General features: G+C 39.8%; 1 protein-coding gene across 1 annotated transcript; it reads left to right on the top strand.

The window, feature by feature from the left end:
* The first annotated feature begins 1,227 nt into the window (after positions 1-1,227).
* On the top strand, positions 1,228-18,299 carry ddc (dopa decarboxylase). The gene is made up of 14 exons (XM_039806765.1): positions 1,228-1,365; positions 2,483-2,690; positions 3,255-3,368; positions 3,489-3,608; positions 7,007-7,141; positions 8,019-8,162; positions 8,702-8,768; positions 9,220-9,314; positions 10,730-10,797; positions 11,890-11,966; positions 14,006-14,025; positions 14,141-14,239; positions 16,211-16,312; positions 17,960-18,299. The coding sequence occupies exons 2-14, from the start codon at positions 2,490-2,492 to the stop codon at positions 18,158-18,160; spliced, it is 1,443 nt and encodes a 480-aa protein (XP_039662699.1). The 5' UTR covers positions 1,228-1,365; positions 2,483-2,489; the 3' UTR covers positions 18,161-18,299.
* The last annotated feature ends 422 nt before the right edge of the window (positions 18,300-18,721 follow it).

Genomic DNA, 18,721 nt, shown 5'->3' with positions numbered 1-18,721 from the left:
GGGTTAGGCCATCTCCAGTGGCCACTTTGGGGAGGTCAGCCCCCCATGATGTTACAAATGCAACACACCACTGTCACTCATCAGATGCTAATCTGTACCTCAGCTCATCCAGGTCGGTACAAGGATGCCCATCCACCTTTTTCTTTTGGCCATACAGGAGGAGGACATACCTTCTTGCCACAGGCAAAGCCTCTTCCAGGCTACCAGAGAGTCCAAATTTAGTCACTGCTTGTGGTGTTACAACCCGTGAGGGTGTGGCATGCAGGTAAACACTCATAAAGCACTGCTCCAAGCTTCTGAGCGATCAAACAGATAGGGACAAATATTTCCTGAAGGCCATGTCCAGAGTGCATAAACACTGCTGAGGATCGAGGTTGTAACATCATGGGGGGCTGACCTCCCCAAAGTGGCCACTGGAGATTGTTTTTTCCTGCAGTGTGTTAGTATTTGAACAAAGTGCTGTATTTCCAGAGTGTGTGCATACTGTAGTTACCGTTTTGCCTGAGGCCTCTTGGTGTGTTAGGTTTTAGTTTATGAGCTTCCTGCAGGGGAAATTGCCTCTAAGATGTTCCGTTTGAGCTTCAACTTTACTCTGCAAACAAAAGTGTATTGGGAGTTGCACCCTTCTCGGTGTCCTGCTTGGAAAACTTATACTCATCGTGATTATGTCAACCTGGAATTGGCTCCAGCCTGAAAATAAACAACAATAACTTTGCTATTAAAATGTGAAAAGGTGAAGTGAAAAACATGCAGGTGTTACAAGGATGTTACAAAGGATGCAGCCAATTAAATGCCAAGTGTGACTTTGCTCAAGATGCAAAGGCGTTATACTGTATACTATTCCATCAATCAATAGATAATCTCTCTCAAGGGTTAAAGACGACACAAGGGTTAATATATTATATTGGTGGTTCTAATAGTGAGTTCTTAGTCTGAGTTTGACAAGCAAGATACAGTTTATAAAATATTTACTAATACTGTTATATCTTTGCTAATAATATGGTTCCCTTGATTATCATTCAAGTATTTTTTTTCTTGGTGTAGCCAGATTATTTTAATGCTATGTCTATCTGTGCACAAATATTACTGTGCAGTGTGTGTGTTTGTGTGTGTGTGTGTGTGTGTGTACGGAAGCACAGCTTCAGGAATCAATCATTCCTTGTATTGGCCATGAGCCCTGTTCCCATTGGCTGGCCTAGTGGCGAATGGTAGGGTGGGGGTGGTTAGTAGCAAGATAAAAGGAGCAAATGTCTCTTGTCCTGCTTATACACACAAACACACTCACCACGTGCCTGCCTGTCGGTCTGTCTGTCTGTGGACGCTAAAGAAGAGGAGAGCCACCATCTGAAGCTCTAATTTGAAAATGTAAGTATGCACGCTCTCTCTCTCTCACACACACACACACACACACACACACACACACACACACACACATACAAACCTGTCTAATCCTATTTGAGATAAGGCTAAGGATAAGGGCTCTCCTCAACAAGCAAAAGAGACATGCAGCGTTAAACACTTGTTGAATGACAAGGCACTAGTGTAGAGCAAGGGGCAATGTTCATATGTTGTGCCATTTTAATAAGCACTGTGTCAGTATTTGTATGGTAATAATTTTTAACGCCTTTTCTACATTCTGATGAATTTATGGTTGTAAGACAGCAACAGCTTTGTTCTTCAATGTATTGAAGAATGTTCCTGGTTTGCACTTGCAGTTTTTCAATGGGCTCAAAATGTTACTGAGTCTTTCCTTCATTCATTAAGTTGTATGTAGATGTTGATGAGGCTTACTGAAATTGTCCTTTTGCAGATTGCATTATGAGAGAATGAGTGTGTAACAGTCTAAACAAGTAGACTATAAACTTGTTTTAGATGTGGAAATGCTTTTTGCTACCAAGTTTTTCTGTTCATGTCAGTCCACAAAGTGAAAGGAACTAAGCTATGATTAGACTGGCTTAATGTGTTAGTAAGAGGGTCACAGGTTCATGCATTCATTTAAATTGTTCCAGCTTATACAAACTGTGTCAAGGAGCATGGCTTAGGCTGTGTGTGTGTGTGTGTGTGTGTGTGTGTGTGTGTGTGTGTGTGTGTGTGTGTGTGTGTGTGTGTGTGTGTGTGTGTGTGTGTGTGTGTGTGTGTGTGTGTGTGTGTAATATGTAACCAACCATTGTAAATGTGTTCTCTGAGTGAAATTGGATTATATGAGGCAAATGTCTCCAATGGCAAAAAAAACTTCTTCTGTTGAATTATGTATTGTTTTCATGGGATTTAAATCAATAACATTTAAAAAAAAAAAAAAAATCAGTTGGCATCGTGAAGCTGTTTAATAAAACAATGATTAGCTCATTCCTACCAGCGAGATCAAAGGTTACACTCTGTGGTGGCATTTTATGTAAGAAGTCATTATTAAGTCACATTCAACCAATTAAAGTATTAATAACATAGTGCTTGAGAGATGAAGTGTTTCTGTGCTGTTTTCCAGTCGTACCATGGATGCAGAAGAGTTTCGACGCAGAGGGAGGGAGATGGTGGACTATGTGGCCAACTACCTGGAGAACATCGAACAGCGACCGGTCTACCCTGATGTGGAACCAGGGTATCTTCGTTCCCTGATCCCCACTGAAGCCCCACTGGAGCCTGACAATTATGATGATATTATTAAAGATGTGGAGAGGGTTATAATGCCAGGGGTGAGCTTATACTTTTGTGGATTTTTGATGCACATAAAGGCATTTTAGATGCACAGACTCTCCTGTGCTCTTCTGACAGTGTAATTCATTGAGATTAGTGTAGAGAAGATAAGCTCAGTTTGGGGAAATATAACGTTAATCAGAATTATTAAGGTGGACTTGAGTCGAACGATGAAAAAGGAAACATACGTATAGTGACAAACATTTATTACTATCTCCACTAGTAAAGAAAGACACAACAATGTCATACTAAAATGCAACTACACACACAATGACGCTGCAGTGAAGGAATATGAACACAGAAATGGAGTTTGGCAGGAAAAGTATGCTATGCAACATAGAAATAAACCACATGGGGCACAACAGCAGAAGTGTAAGTCAGTGAAAACACCTTCAGGGGTCTCCGGCAGTAAACCACCTCTGCTGAAAGTGAGGAGCATTGTTCACTATTGCCAAAACTGTAATATAGTAAACAATAATTTTTCAACCCATGTTCCTAAGGACATACTAAGCTTGTTTTCAGATTAATTAAGTACTGTAGGTGCATGTTTTATGTTTTTGCAGGTCACCCACTGGCACAGCCCATACTTTTTTGCCTACTTTCCAGCTGCTAACTCTTACCCTGCCCTGTTGGCTGACATGCTGTGTGGCGCCATAGGCTGTATTGGATTCTCCTGGGTAACAAACACTTTGCTGTGTCTCAGTATCTGACTCTTTAAAAAAATTCTTTAAAAAAAATCATATTTATATGCAAACACAAATTAGATTTTTGTTTGTATTTTGGGTATGTGTTTTCAGGCTTCCAGCCCAGTCTGCACAGAGCTGGAGACAGTGATGCTAGATTGGCTGGGGAAGATGCTGAACCTGCCTGAGCATTTTATAGCTGGGACTCATGGCCACGGAGGAGGTGTCATCCAGGTGAGTGTCTTTTGTGTGTCTTTATGCCTCCCTGCAGGCAGTCCAAGGAGCCAAAACCAACTTCTGCTCACATTATACTCTTCCATGGTTTGTGTGTAAAGCCAAGTCAAAGGCTCAAATTGTATAGGCATAGGAACCATGACTCACAACTGAGTGCCTGAAACCATATTTATCAGCAATTGTGTAGTATTGATTTGTGATCTTATTCTCTCCCTGGTTCACACCAGCTGAAAATCGCAGGAAATTGCCTTTTAATGCGTCACTCACAGGCAGACAGAGTTGACAGTGTTGATATATGTATATATATATATATATATATATATATATATATAATATAGTATATATATATGTGTGTGTGTGTCTGTGTGTGTTCGTCAGATGGTGAGTAGTGGAGCATAAGAGTGCACTCTGACGATAGATCATTTCATGCCTCTTCTTTTGTGACCACCTGAGTGAGAGTGAGTGAGTGAGTGAGTGTGTGTGTGTGTGTGTGTGTGTGCTCATCTGGCTCATCATGTTTTTGTTTCTGTCTTGCCACTCTCCTTTTTAAGTGCAGCTTACCAGCTCACTATGGCAACGAATGGGGCTCTTCTCGCTGCAGCAAGGCTAATGAGTGTTGTGACAGCACATTGCCAGCCTATTATTATAAACCTTACCAACACAAAAGGGACATGGGATGGTTTCAAAAAGACCCTTCTAGTGACCTTAGATTTTCCCTTTTTACTGGTGTGTGAGTCATTGGATTTAGATGGCAGAAAAAGACACTTTGTCTATGATTAACATTAATTCCAAATGACAGAAGATTACAGTCTAATTGATTAAATCATCAGAGATAAAAATGATAGTGTGCAATTCTACAGTTGCTTCTACGTAAGATGTTAAAGACACGAACATGCAGTTTCTCTTTTTTTAAACGGTTCTTTTATTTATGCCTTGTTAATCACAGTGATTTGATGAATATGTTGGTTGATTGATCCATTCTGACGTGGATCCCTAGGCGCTTAAAAATCATCTTAATTTTACTCTGCGTCTGCATTTGTTTTGACATAACCTACATTATATTAGCCTGCTTGTCTGGTAAGCGATGTGCGCTTATTGATTGAATGATTTGAACATTTCATTGACTTTCTTGTGGCAATGCCTCCAAATACCTTAGAAGCCACGCTTCACTTAATTTTGTTGCCTCAAACAATTCTCTCTGTATCAGGCTGGCTGGGTGATGACTCAACGACAGTGATTTTCTTCTCTAATGAGGATATGGAGGTGTCAGAGCGTTCAAATCAAAGGCAATATCGAACAGCACAAATGTTGACTTAAATGTCCACCGTGTGTGTGTGTGTGTGTGTGTGTGTGTGTGTGTGTGTGTGTGTGTGTGTGTGTGTGGCAAAAGCTTTGTGCGTAATTGTATTATCCATCAATAGGAACACACACATTATAAGCTAGCAACAAAGTTCATAAGAGAAAGCTAAAATAGAAAATAATCTTTTGATTAATCTATTGTCCCATTAAGTTTACACCTGCCAATTAAAAGTTAACGGTTCGTTTATTGTCCTTTCTAAGCATACACAGAGAAATCAAATTTGATCTCTTCATTTTACCCATCATATACATAGAAGCAGTAGGCAGCCGCGGGCGCCCAGGGACCAACTCTAGTTCTTTTTGCAAGTGCCTTTTTGGTCAAGGGGCACTGACAGGAGCACTAGCCTAGATGCACATTACACATTCTACATACATGTTTTTTGTGGTGAGAGGAGACCCATGTGAACAGTGGGATCCTGACTGGCAATGTCGGGAAAGTTCACTTTCTACATGAACTAGTTCAAAGTTCAGTTCACAAATCTTAAAATGAACTAGTTCAGTTCATAGTTCATACTTCAACATTTTTGAATTAAGTTCACAGTTCCAAAAATGAGTTCATAGTTCTTTTTTTTCATATGTTGCTGCGAGCTATTATTTTTTAAAAATTATTGCCACAGCCCATATAGAACCACAGACAGCAATTATTTTATCAGTTTTAACACTGAAACAATGCGTCAGATTTCATCTTCATATCCAATCAGTTCAATGTGCCGTTTCAGGTTTGCTGTGGATGTGACTGAAGTGCGGATTTTCTTTTTGAAAGCCGGCGGGCAAAGTTTGCACAGAAAACTCGTTTAAATGATCATATGACGCCTCCTTGCTGCTTTGTCGCCTCCATGCTGCTGTCGTGTTTTGATGACGCATGCGGCGGTGCGACACTGGTGGCTGGTGTTGCCAGATTGGGTGTTTTTTCCGCTACATATTAAGGCCTGTTTATGGTGTGTTTTAGCCGGATTTTCGCCTGGAAGGCTCTATAGAAATCTGGCACCCTATTAAATGAAGTTAAACTGAGAGAGCGTGCCGTTCACAGACACCAGAATGAACGAGTTCAATGAACGGGTTCAGGCACAACACTGCTGACCAGGGATCGAATCTTAGTACTCTGTGAGGCGACAGTGCTAACCACTGAGCCACCATGCTGCCATAAAGATAAAGATCACACAATCAACAACAACATAATGTTTACACATACATTAAAATGCCAATTGTATCCACACTATATTCTGTTTATAGAAGGGGTGTCAAGCTCAATTTCACTAAGGGCCAGACTGGAAAATGAGGATCACATCAAGGGCCAGACATGTATAGTTTATTGACATGCTTTTATTTAAGAGAAAAAGTCAAATATTTCTACTGTATTATTGCATGTCTCATATAGCTTTCTCACTTATAGTTTGGGTCTCATAAAGCCCCCAAAAAGTCGGCAAAAAAGATTTTAGTCATCATAGAAAAAAGCGTCAAAATTATCATAAATATGGGCCTAAATGCCGGAAAACAGCAGTCAGTCGCAATCACCCTATTTCAATGGCTTTTAGGCCAACCAACAGATGTTTGACAATTACTGCTCTTTGCTGAAAAATCAACATGAACTCTTCCTGACTGATTGGATAAATCCACCATAATGGAAATTGTGATTCAGGTCCTAAAGCTAGAAAACCACAGCAGTTCTTCTGTACACACCAAGATCAAACCTAACTTTCCAAAAATTTGTTTCCGGATATATTTCAAGCAAGAATAGACCATGCAGTTATTGAATCATGGTTTGATTCACACCTAGATTAAGTTGTTCACAAGATCATTTTGGCTGCAGCAGCCCCAGCTTTATTAACCAAGAAATTGGCAGTAGCTGAAACAATACTGTTCCCGAACCCTGGCAACACTAAACAACAGCCCATTGTAACAAATCAGGGCTGCTTACCTTATGAAAGATTCAAATATCTATTTGATTTTTGCTTTTGTAAGTACAGGCACCATTTAAGTTTGATTTAAATCCACAACAGTGGAAATGCATTGACAAGTTCCCTTTAATTCTCCAACAGAGCACGGCCAGTGAGGCAACCCTGATGAGCCTGCTCGCTGCCCGCTGTAAAGCAGTCCGACGGGTTCAGGCCTCCAACCCGGAAAAATCAGAGGCTGAAATCCTCTCCAAACTGGTGGCATACACCTCAGAGCAAGTAAGCACATAAGACATTTCCAAACTTACATATGTCCTGTTTAATGTACAAGCTAACTCTGATTCCTAAAACTGACCCACATTTCTGACTTTACACATACAATTTTATTATTTACTATTTTTAGATATTACTAAATTTTTAGATATTACTAAATTTAGATTTACTAAACTGCTTGCCAAGTTACCCAGGCAAGATTTATATCTGCAAATATGTTGACTTGTGTAAACGGTCTGACTCAACAAGTTGTCCATGTAAAATGATAAATTAAAGGTTACCTCAGATACAGCGTAATCGATTTTCAGTGATTTAATGAGACAGAGGTTCAGCGAGGCAGTTGCTCTGATCAGGTTTAATACCAGGCTGACTCTGTGATTGGGTTAGGGAGTTGCCTGAGGGCCACACAGACCTTTACAGGGAGAGCAGTTTGTTGCATTTTTACAGAAGAACACCATTCTAATATATCCTGATGTACACGTCTAAAGTATGTTTGAATTTCTTTTTGCATAGTATTCTATTGTAGATGATCAGAAATATATCATCAGTGCTCTGAGGTTGGTGCAGGCTCTTATCTTCCAGCAGTAATTGTAATAAAAGTGTAGCTTTTTAGTTGACTAAAAGTCCTGACTGTAATTAAAAATGTTTTTTTGACTTTGAATACTTGCATTTTATGGTTTACGTTTTGATAAGGTTTGACATGAATACAATCCCATCCTAAATGATAATAATTTCACCATATAAAAGCATTCAGTATATATGAATATGAAATTAGCAGTTAAGATTTATCTTCTTACCAAAAGCGGGAGGTGATTTAACCCTGTGATCTAAAAACTTACTTACATTGCATTTCTCACAAATATTGCATATCTTTCCTCCAAAGGCTCATTGCTCAGTGGAGCGTGCTTCTCTGATTGGAGGAGTGATGATGAAGAAGGTTCCAACAGACAACAACTATGCTGTCGGTGGAGGCATGTTTAAGAAAATGCTGGAAGAGGACAAAGCAGATGGACTTATTCCTTTCTATGTAAGAACAATCAGCATCCATCCCTCCCTCCATCCATAGCAGAGTCATTGAATTGCTTTTGCTTCACATGTAAATACAACCACCTACACAGCTGCTCGCTAAGTTGAGAGCTACAACCATACAATGTGTGTGATGCTTCTGTGCACACCCTGAGGCTCCTGCTGAAGGATAACATTGTTTGTGCTGAACCTAATGTATGTCTATCTGGTTAAGGACAATAATCCCTGTCTCAGCTGGACCCACAGATCATTATCAGTGAACAATATTCACGAGGCTGAATGGTCCAGCTTTTCTGAATCATCTGTGTGTATTGAAAGTGATATCCAGATCTAAGTTTAAATACAAAAAAAAATGTATGTCTGTGTCTGCTTATACTAAAGCAATATGTTACAGTAGCTGCAATGACTGTGAATTTGTATTTTCTTATACAAACTTATTAAGATCTAACTGTTAATATTGTTGTCACAGTGAAAATAGAAAATGGCACAGGTAACAAAGTACCTCAGGGTGTTAGTGATTTGTCTGCTTGTGTCTTTCAGTTTTGTGCGACCCTTGGCACCACGGCATCATGTGCCTTTGATCATATCACTGAGCTGGGGCCCATATGTGAGTCAACTGTTGCGTCAGCAAACACTTGATTTTTATTTAGTTTTACAACAGGGAAAGGATTGTAAAGCCCTATTGGCTTTGTTAGCTCTACAACACACACACTTTGACTTAAGAAGAAGCAGGTTGTTTGGAAAGGAAATCCAGATCAAAAGGGAGTCAGGATGTATGTAAGAAACTCCTATCCTGCAACCAAGTATGCCGCTTGAGTGTGTGTGATTGAGAAACAAACAAAAATGATGCATTCAGTTTTCCAAATATCCAGTATTCAGTAGTAACGACCCTCAATTAAACCCAGCTAAAAATAAAGAACTTCAATTAATAAATGAATGTGTTATGATTCTGTATTTGAAAGTCATGCATCATAGTTTTATACCGTTATTAAATCTTGATTGACAAAACTAATTATTTTGCAGATGTTAATAACCTCTCTGCTTCTTGTCCGTTCCAGGTAATAAGGAAAACATGTGGATGCACATTGATGCAGCGTATGCAGGGAGTGCATTCATCTGTCCAGAATTTAGGCCTTTGTTGAATGGCGTTGAGGTGTGTTAAAATATGCAAGCATTCATGTTCACATATTGTATGAACACCATAACACAATAGGTATTTTGGTGACAAAGTTTTGACATGATAGGATTTTAAGCTTGATCATGGTGGTCAAAAACTTCAAGTGTGCATCCGCCTGCATAGATACACGTTGCTGTTGAATGACAAGAGAACTTATTTCTGTTCAATTGGTTGTGAAATATCTCTCATAGCATCTATGAAAGGAAACACTAACTGCATACTGATTATATCCAGCTGCTTTGTTTCTGTTTGAAAATGGCATAACGTTAATGTCAAGGAGGAAGCATGCAAGAGTGAGTAATAGGCCGAACAATCGGCATTAGGGCAGGAGCATCAATCTGCTTTTTGAGGCTGCCGAGGCAGCGGTTGCTCCCCGAGCTGTGCAGAGACGCAGAGATAAGGACAGAGCAATTTCCTGAGGCAGTGTTAGACCTTTATATATCACTGTTTGTTAGACACAAGTTCAAACAATGTTGGTGGGGCGACAGCGAAAACAGAACTGACTGTAGAAGGACCAACTGTTGTTTCATCTGAAAATTGCTATTAGATATGTACAGTAACACATTTTCCTCTCCTAATCAAATTGACATTTTCTAGTATTTCTTCGATGCAATGGGAATTTTATATTCAGGGACAATCTTTAAGGAAGTGGAGAGGGGATTACTCATTAAGTCCACAAACTTACTGTAGTCATAGTATTAAACTTTAAAGCATTACAAGGTCTATGGAAATGAATGGACAAGGACATTATGAGGGAACCCATTCTTTTTGGATGAGAGTGCAGCCCTGCTGGAGGGTTGGTTGCTAGGATATGAGTGATTGGCGAGCAGGCAGCCAGCCCCCTTTGAATCAGTCAGCATGGCAACTGTCAGCCAGGAGTCTGTCTCACATTGTCTCTCTACGCTGTGTTATTGCATTTGTGGAGGTAGAGAAAAGGATATTAAAAAAGATAGCCCACAATCAGATGAGAACAGATTAGGAAAGGTTTGTTTCTCTTTGAATACACCCTGCCAGGAAAGGGTTATTTTCCTTGTGCTCTGCAAGCTGTTGGCTGGATGTTCCTCTTTTGCATTTCAAATAAATTGTGCCTGCTTCAGTCCAGATAGTGCTGTTGGTAAAAAGGTTGTCTCTGTGTCACTAATGGTAAATAAATATGTATTATGGTGTGTGTTTTGGCCAAAACACAGCATATGACTCATTATTTTTGATTTTCCTTTGGGCTTAGATGTTCCCAAAATATGCAGCAGTATATGCAGATCTCACTGAAAGCCACTGATATTTAATGAAATCATGAATGTTTTGTGTTCATTTTTGTTATTTCATACCTTCCATTTCAGAAAGACATCAAACAAAAATGCTTAATTACTATTTTTTTCTTGTTTCTTTTAAAGTTCGCAGACTCTTTCAACTTCAACCCACACAAATGGCTTTTAATCAACTTTGACTGCTCTGCAATGTGGTATGTTTTGTATGTCTATATACCGTGGGTGGGACACAAAGACCTGTTAAACAAAATAGTTATACTTTTTTTTCAGCTTCTAGCACCTTCTGTCTTTTGTGATTTGTCAGATTATTTACTAATTTACCTCAGAATGACTCATGGTCCCATAAAGTAACAATGAGCAGTCCATTTAAAACTGATATCCATCTACACCTAAATCATTTGCACAGTAAAAATAGAACTACGCCTCCCATCTGCCCCTTCTGTCAGCAGCAAACAAAACGAGACATGCTCTGTATAAGATGGAAACGGAGGTGTTTCAAACCTCAACAGGTGTTCTTAAACCATTTTCCGTCCCCTCTGGCTCAGTCTATCACTCGCTACTGGTCTTGCATTGCCAGACCAATCTCCACAGCACTGGAGTATGGTCTGGCTACACCGGTTATCTATTCTGGGATAAAGGAAAAAACACTCTAGCTTGTTTGTATTTCTTTAAACTAATAATTGACCTAACCCCCGGATGCAGCAACGGTGCCCTTGCTAAATAAATAGCAGAGATAGAGGAAGGGAATGTCAGGCTTTATCCCAGCAATGTACATCAGTTGAGTGATGAACATTGCTAGTCAGTGATACCTGTTGCCATTGAGATATCTTTATGTTATAGTTGTCTGGCACATGCATAACTGTTACTGTGTTAGTTACTTTATCCCCAAAACATTTTTATATATTTCATTGGTTACAATTTAGTAAGAGCTTTTGTTCAACCTACTTGTGACACATTTTCATAGATATTTAATACACTACAGAATATGCTACCTTGTCTTGTGCAGTACAACATACTAATTATTATTAGTGTAGTGCATTAAAGTATAGTATTTTATGACATACATGTCAAATGTAAAATATATGGGGGACACTAAACTAGTATTAAACATACTGTATAATGTGTCAAATCTATATTAAAAGGACCATAATCATGTTTGACTAAGCAAAAACCACCATTTTCAATGACAAATTACATAACATATGATTGTAAAAGATTTTTTTTGCATCATTAAATTGTATGGGGATATTTGGTGTGAAGATTTGTTTTTCAACACCTATCAACAGGGTGAAGAAGAGACAGGATCTCATTGGAGCCTTTAAGATGGAACCCCTCTACCTGAAACACGAAAACCAGGAGTCAGGTAAATAGTAATTTCTATTAAAGTATTTGAATCAATGATCACAGATTAGGTTGGATGGATCTGGGGTCTGCAGTTGGGACTTTGTTTACTGTTCACATTGTTAGGAGGAAGGTGGTTAGTGTGCCCATCTGAGCCAAAAATCCATCCAATCCATTCAATTTCCGATTCAACTGCTGAAGCATTGCACCAACGGCTAATCACAGACATGAAGATGACTGTGTGACAGCCAGACAGGTGTGTGTGTGTGTGTGTGTGTGTGTGTGTGTGTGTGTGAGTGCTTATGTGCATCTATGTTTGTGAGTTTTAGACCTTGAGAGGGAGGACCTTTGAGAGATGGGAGAAGACAGAGCAAACACTCACTCTCACTCAAATTGTGATATTTGAATAGTAAAGTCTGGGGTCTTTCCGTGGATTTGAAGTGCCTCTATCCTTTAATTGATCTCGTAGCAACACGGCCACACCATTTCCTTCCTGGACTGCGGCAGAGATTCATGGGGGTGTTTACTGCATTATGAAAGCACCGAATAGGCTAGGACACAGCCAATTAGCGAGAACTTCTATGGGCAGCTTTCCAAATCTCAAAGCACTAGCTACAGTCTTAATGTTTAGTTGGCAATGTTGTATGGCAGATGGAACTGCATTTGGTCGTTAAGAAGGCTATACATGCACTATAGAGTGCGGATCGGGCCAAATTTTTCTGTCCGAGCCCGGCCCACGTCCGACAGAGCAGTAACTGAACCCGGCCCGAGCCCGACAGGCATTAAGATATTTATGTCCGAGCCCGACCCAAGCCTGACACAGTTAAAATCTCATTTTGTTCTCATACTAATGACACATGTACACGTTTGTTTGTGTGCAAAACCCGCTTTTATTAAGCAACTGTAGGAAGGCATTCGGAAATGTCAACAGATGAGCACATCAGCGCACACGGGGCAACAAGCGCACGTTAACACAGGCACGCACTTACATAATAAGCTTTTTTAAATTTAAAATGTTCAATGACTTATCCCACTGATGTGACCAAGCCCGAACCCAAACATAATTTCTAAATATCTGTCTGAACCCGGCTCTGTTCGGGTATCCATCCTCTAATGCACTATAGTCCAATCTTCAACAGGAATACTGGGAAGTCTGAAATGTTGTACGTGTTTTTCTCACAGTGAGTCAAAATATCACTTAATGGTTTGTTAGAAGTAACACAAAAGAATGAGAGACAGAGAGAGAGGGAGAGAGATAGATAAAGAGAGAGAGAGAGATGGAGAGAGAGAGAGAGAGTATACATGTTGGCTTCTCTGAGTCAGCTTTATTTTACAATTCTATCCTATCTGAAGTTAAGCTGATTTACTGTATCTGTGACCTAATTTAATTAATACACCCCATTAACATCAAATCCATCATCCAAAAGAAAATGAATCAGACTTTACTTGACAAAAATCCCATAATATGATTCAGTGCCTGTGTGTGCTGGTGTACATGCTCCTGTAGTTTGCAGATGGGCTCAGAGCTGCCCTATAATTTGTCTGACAGACCAACAGACAGAGAGAAAAGACAAACAGCTACCTCCCACCACAGTGAGGCACCTTACAAAAGCCTTTCGCTCACACAATCTGGGCTCTTCAATCTAATTAGTGGTTATTAGCACCAGCTAACACTGGCCTCCATTCTGTGGAGATGAGCTATCTGTAGGCAGTGGTCTGTGTGGACTGATGGGGGTGGGTGGGCGCAGTGGCAGCAACACCTGGACAGTGGAAGGCAATCCCAAATACAACAGCTTTACAATAGATCATTTTCTGAAGCTAATAATGTTCAATTTTAGAGCTTTGTTGATTAAATTTTATCGGTGCAAGTTGTTGTTTTCTCTCTAGTCTGTTGTTTTACAATCAGAAGAAATTGCTTTTGTAATTGTATTATATTTTATTAGAATTTAATGATGAGAGGACACGCTGACCATAAAATAGCTTGAAAAACCTGCATTAACAATGTACACTATTAGTGTGTGATTGACTGACTGATTCCTGAATTGTTTTTTCTTTTAACAGGTATGATCACAGATTACCGGGTAAGATTAATCCTTATTATTCATTTCCTATAATTTGCACACAAAAAAATCTAATAATCTCAGTTAGTTGAACTTGCAGAGGTTAAAGCTATAACCACTCTCCTCTGTCCTGCAGCATTGGGGGATTCCACTCGGAAGAAGATTTCGCTCACTAAAGATGTGGTTTGTCTTCCGTATTTATGGAATTCAAGGCCTGCAGGCTTATATACGCAAGGTAGGAGACCAACTGAACAGTCCACTATGTATCTCTGCCCATATATTCCTGGCTGAAATTAAAATCTGTTCACTCTGATAGATTTTAGTAAATTCAGTTTATACGTAGTGTTGATTCATGACTGTTACAATAGTATTTTTTTATTTCTCTAGCCAGTGCATAATGGTTTTAAGTGGTGTTTGTAGGCATGCAATGGTCTTAATGACACATTAAAAGACAAAGTTAAATTTATATAGCAGTACAGTGTTTCATTTTGTGTTAAAAGTCTGATGTTTGTCCAGAGAACAGTGAGGCGTTGGTTTTATGTTTGCAGTTTTGGGAAAATGAAGAATTATTCTACAAAATGTGTGTTAGCCATTCAAAAAACACCCCATTTGCTATTAGCATTATCAGTGTGGTAATCCTGTAGTATTACTAACTTAATCCAAATCCTGACTTGATTATAAATGGCTAAATGATTAGAACAGTGCTGAGCATTCTGGCTTCCCCTTTCCTTACTGGGGAAAAAAAAAACACTCTTCTGATGATCACATATGCCTGGTCTTTATGGTAAATGGTATCCCCTTCCTCCCTCCCCTGCCACACCCCACCTAATCCTCCTTATCACTAAAGTCCCTTCACTGCCCTCATCTTTGCCTCCATCAGCATATCCTGTCAGTCATATGTCTGGTCTGCATCTTCTTTTTATAGCTATGATTTCCTACATTTCTCCTCCAAAGTCCATCCTCTGCACCGATGCCCATCCTTTTCCCCTTTCTGTTTCTTTCTCCATGCTTTACCCGCTTCTCCCCCTCATATTCCTCTTCCTGCCTCCAGTCTGCTCTGTCAATCAAATCAGCCTGTTTTGTGTTTACTCTCCATTTTAAATGAAGTGTCAGAAGCAGCAGCAATCCCTTCAGCCACAACCCATGACACACTATATTATACTGTACATCCGTCCTCTAGATTAGATAGAACAGCTTGAGCTGTGGTTTTGGTCTTTGTAACTAAATCTTGTCAGACAATATTTAATGGAAATGCAGCATGTGTGAACTTCTTTCCCAGCAGAGGAAAACACATTTAAATTCTACTTTGTCTTTTTTCTTTATAAACACTAACAAATTATCCTCCCATGAGAAAAATAAGTTTTAAAATTAAGCATTTTAATGACAAAGGCATGTGGAATGGGAGTCCTACCTACTGTAGCATACAGTAATTAGGCAAATAGACAATGAGGTCATTATATTATATTGGCTTGTAAAGACCTCTGAGTGAAGGTAAATTACTGGCTGGGAATAAGGAAACAATGTGGTGGTCAACCAGTTGTTCATTTAGGCCAGTATTTGGCTTCATTAGAGAGACAGGAAAAGTGGAGTTGTGATGCACGTTTACAGTTTCCCCATCTCTTTGATCATAAGCGGATAAATTAGGTTGTTGGAGTATGTTTGATTGTACATTGCCATTTGAAAAGTACTTTAAAAAGGAGTGCAATGACATTTCCTGCGAGCAGGATTGTGATACAGACTATTTCATGGTTACTGAGTTCATAGTAAGGGGTTACATCTAGAGGTACAGACTGAATCAGTGGGAACAGTCCTGTGATCTACAGTATATGGCTGAAAGCACTGCGCCATGTATAGATTCAGCACTGCCATCTTGTGAAAGTCATAGAAATTACAACCTTTAGTAGAGTTGCTGTTTTCTTGCAGAGGTAAAACAGAAATGTAATTTTTTTTCTAGTAAATGCTCTGTTACACTGTATATTAAGTACTATACTTATTAATTGCATTGATAACCCTTTGCCCTTTCACTTGCTTGTTACATTTACTATGCAGATTCTCTAATTCTCAGATCTCTGCAGACTAATTAAAACGTTGAAATTAAGAGCAGTGCAAGTGTACTTTTATTTACATGCAAACGTATATCATTGGGTACATTTTACAAACAGTGCAGGAGTCATAGCAGATTATAATATATGTCTTCTCTTTACAGCAAGTGGGCCTGGCCAAAGAGTTTGAGAGTCTGGTACGAGCAGACAAGAGGTTTGAGATCTGCGCCGAGGTCATCATGGGACTGGTCTGCTTCAGGCTCAAGGTAACATCCAACATTATAAACCTACGATAATGTCACAAATCCAGTGTGATCATTTACGAAATTTCATTACCCTGTAAAACCAATTTCATACCCACTGTAGATAGTTCACAGTAGAGATGTACCCACAGATCTGAGACAGGAGGTTTGACTGCCACAGCAGAAGTTAATTGTAAAAGTTCTTTGTTCAATGGTTTTTTTCATTGGCAGAGGAAAACCAAGGCCTAGAAGTTATATTAATAATGTTAAATATGGTGAATCAGAAGGTGACATATACTGAATTTCCATATTGAACTGGCCCAGTCTTTCTTAAACACATTACCTATTCAAATTCAAATGGCTTGGAAACTTAGTTGCAGGTGAGTCATGAAGCAACGGGCAAGGTTTATATATTAATGTAGCTTGTTTTTGCATGTGATGTGATATATAAGATCTCACTTTATTTTAATCAATGTAAAAGCAGTTGTCTTAAAAGTAGGGATAGACCGATTATAGGCGGTTTGCAGATGATCTGTATCAGCATTTTATTTGCCTGATAACCGATTAGTTAACCGAAAGTTAATTAATTAAAAAGTGCGCTACTACAGCTATGTGTCTGTCCCTCTGCTTCGGTTTCACTCACCACTGAGTCTGACTTAATGTCCCAACCACAACACTATCTGACTATCTTTTACAGTGTATTATATTGAAATTAAATAATTGCTTACAGCGTTTTAAAAAAAGTTTTGTGTTGGAGTTTGTAACATTCCAGAATTTTAATTTTTACTTTCAAATATCTGCCATCGGTTTCATTAACTACTAACAATCTGTATCAGTATCAGCCTTTAAAAAAACAGTATCCCTACTTAAAAGTCATGGTATGATTATTCTAGAATAACCAGAGGGCTGTACTACGAATCAAGATCAACATGCCCTGGATTTCTTTCAGTTATCCGGCTTCACTAACCCTAACAACCGCGGTCCCGCATAACCCGTGTCATGACGGTGGTTATCAACTAGTTGAGTCAACCCAGGGTTTCCCAATCCAGCGGCGCGCACGTTCACATAAAAGAGGTGGTGTTTGCACAGTACGACCAACTGCAAACATCTACTAGAACAGCATATTTTACATAAGAAGAGGAAATTATAATTCTACATATATGAAGAACACAGACACAGTTTTGCAGGCAAAACGCAATACAGTCGCTGCTTCCTAAAACAGGAGGAAAGCCAGCAAAAAAGTAGCCAGCGCTGATCAATATCACTTCCCCATCAGTCGCTCACTCTCTCTCTCTCTCTCTCTCTCTCTCTCTGTGCACCGAGCTCCGCCTGATCTTCTATAAGAACGGTGACGCCGTTATCAATTGAGTATTGATTGGTCAGTAGGCGGTGCTTTTACACCGGTTGATCTCTGATTTCCAACTTAACCTGCTCCCGACCAGGTTAGGTGTTCAGCATAAGTTACCACGGCGATTGAACCCGGTAACAACTAATCCACCTTCGTAGTACAGAAAATCCTGGGTTGAACCTTAGGTTAGCTCTTTAACACCAAATCTTGCTTCGTAGTACAGGCCTCTGCTCATTGCTGAACACTAGTATAGGCAAGACAACAATCCTGGCTATTGTAAATCCAAACAACATGAGCTTTACGTCTTCCTTCCTTCCTGTCAGGGCTCCAATAGGTTGAACGAGCTCTTGCTTAAAAGGATCACCAAGAGCAGAGAGATCCACCTGGTGCCTTGCCAGCTCTCTGGCCGCTTTGTCCTGCGTTTCGCCATCTGCGCACTCACAACTGACTCAAGACACGTCCAAGAAGCATGGCGGCACATCACCCAGCTGACCTTTGAGATCTTGCAGGAGCCCAACCATTGACCAAAAGGCTAGACTCTAATGCTGAAATGAGGACCAAAGTTAAAGGTGCAATATGTAATACTGACAGCTAGTGTTTAAAATAGTTACTGCGGTACAATCTAGACGCTTGTCTCACATAGGCCATTACTTCACAGCACAGCGGAGTAGCTAATGTTAGATGCTGGCTGTATTGACAGTCATAAAAGCCCGTGCTCACGCGGAGCTCTGTACCCAACTGACAGACAAACTTTTTCGGCTTAGAATTACGGTAGGAGCCGCTAAAAACACAACAACCTTGCTGTCCTCTCAACCCGCTGAACAGACACACTTCCTCGGCTTAGAATTAGCTATGGTAGAAACGGCTAAAAATAACTCTACCTTGCTGTCCTCTCCACCCGACTGAACACACTTTATTGTCTTAGAATTATGGCAACAATCACTAAACACACCGCAAACTCACAGTCCTCCCGATTTACAGCCCCGCTCTCGTGGCCCGCTTGCCTGGTCCTCCGGTAACGTTAGCAGTTAGCAGGGTTAGCATGGCAGGATCACTTTACTCGCTGTGTCTCAATTGTTTTTGCA

Source organism: Perca fluviatilis, chromosome 7, assembly GCF_010015445.1.
Source record: "Perca fluviatilis chromosome 7, GENO_Pfluv_1.0, whole genome shotgun sequence".
Taxonomy (NCBI): Eukaryota; Metazoa; Chordata; class Actinopteri; order Perciformes; family Percidae; genus Perca; species Perca fluviatilis.
This window is presented reverse-complemented; position numbering and strand designations above follow the sequence as displayed.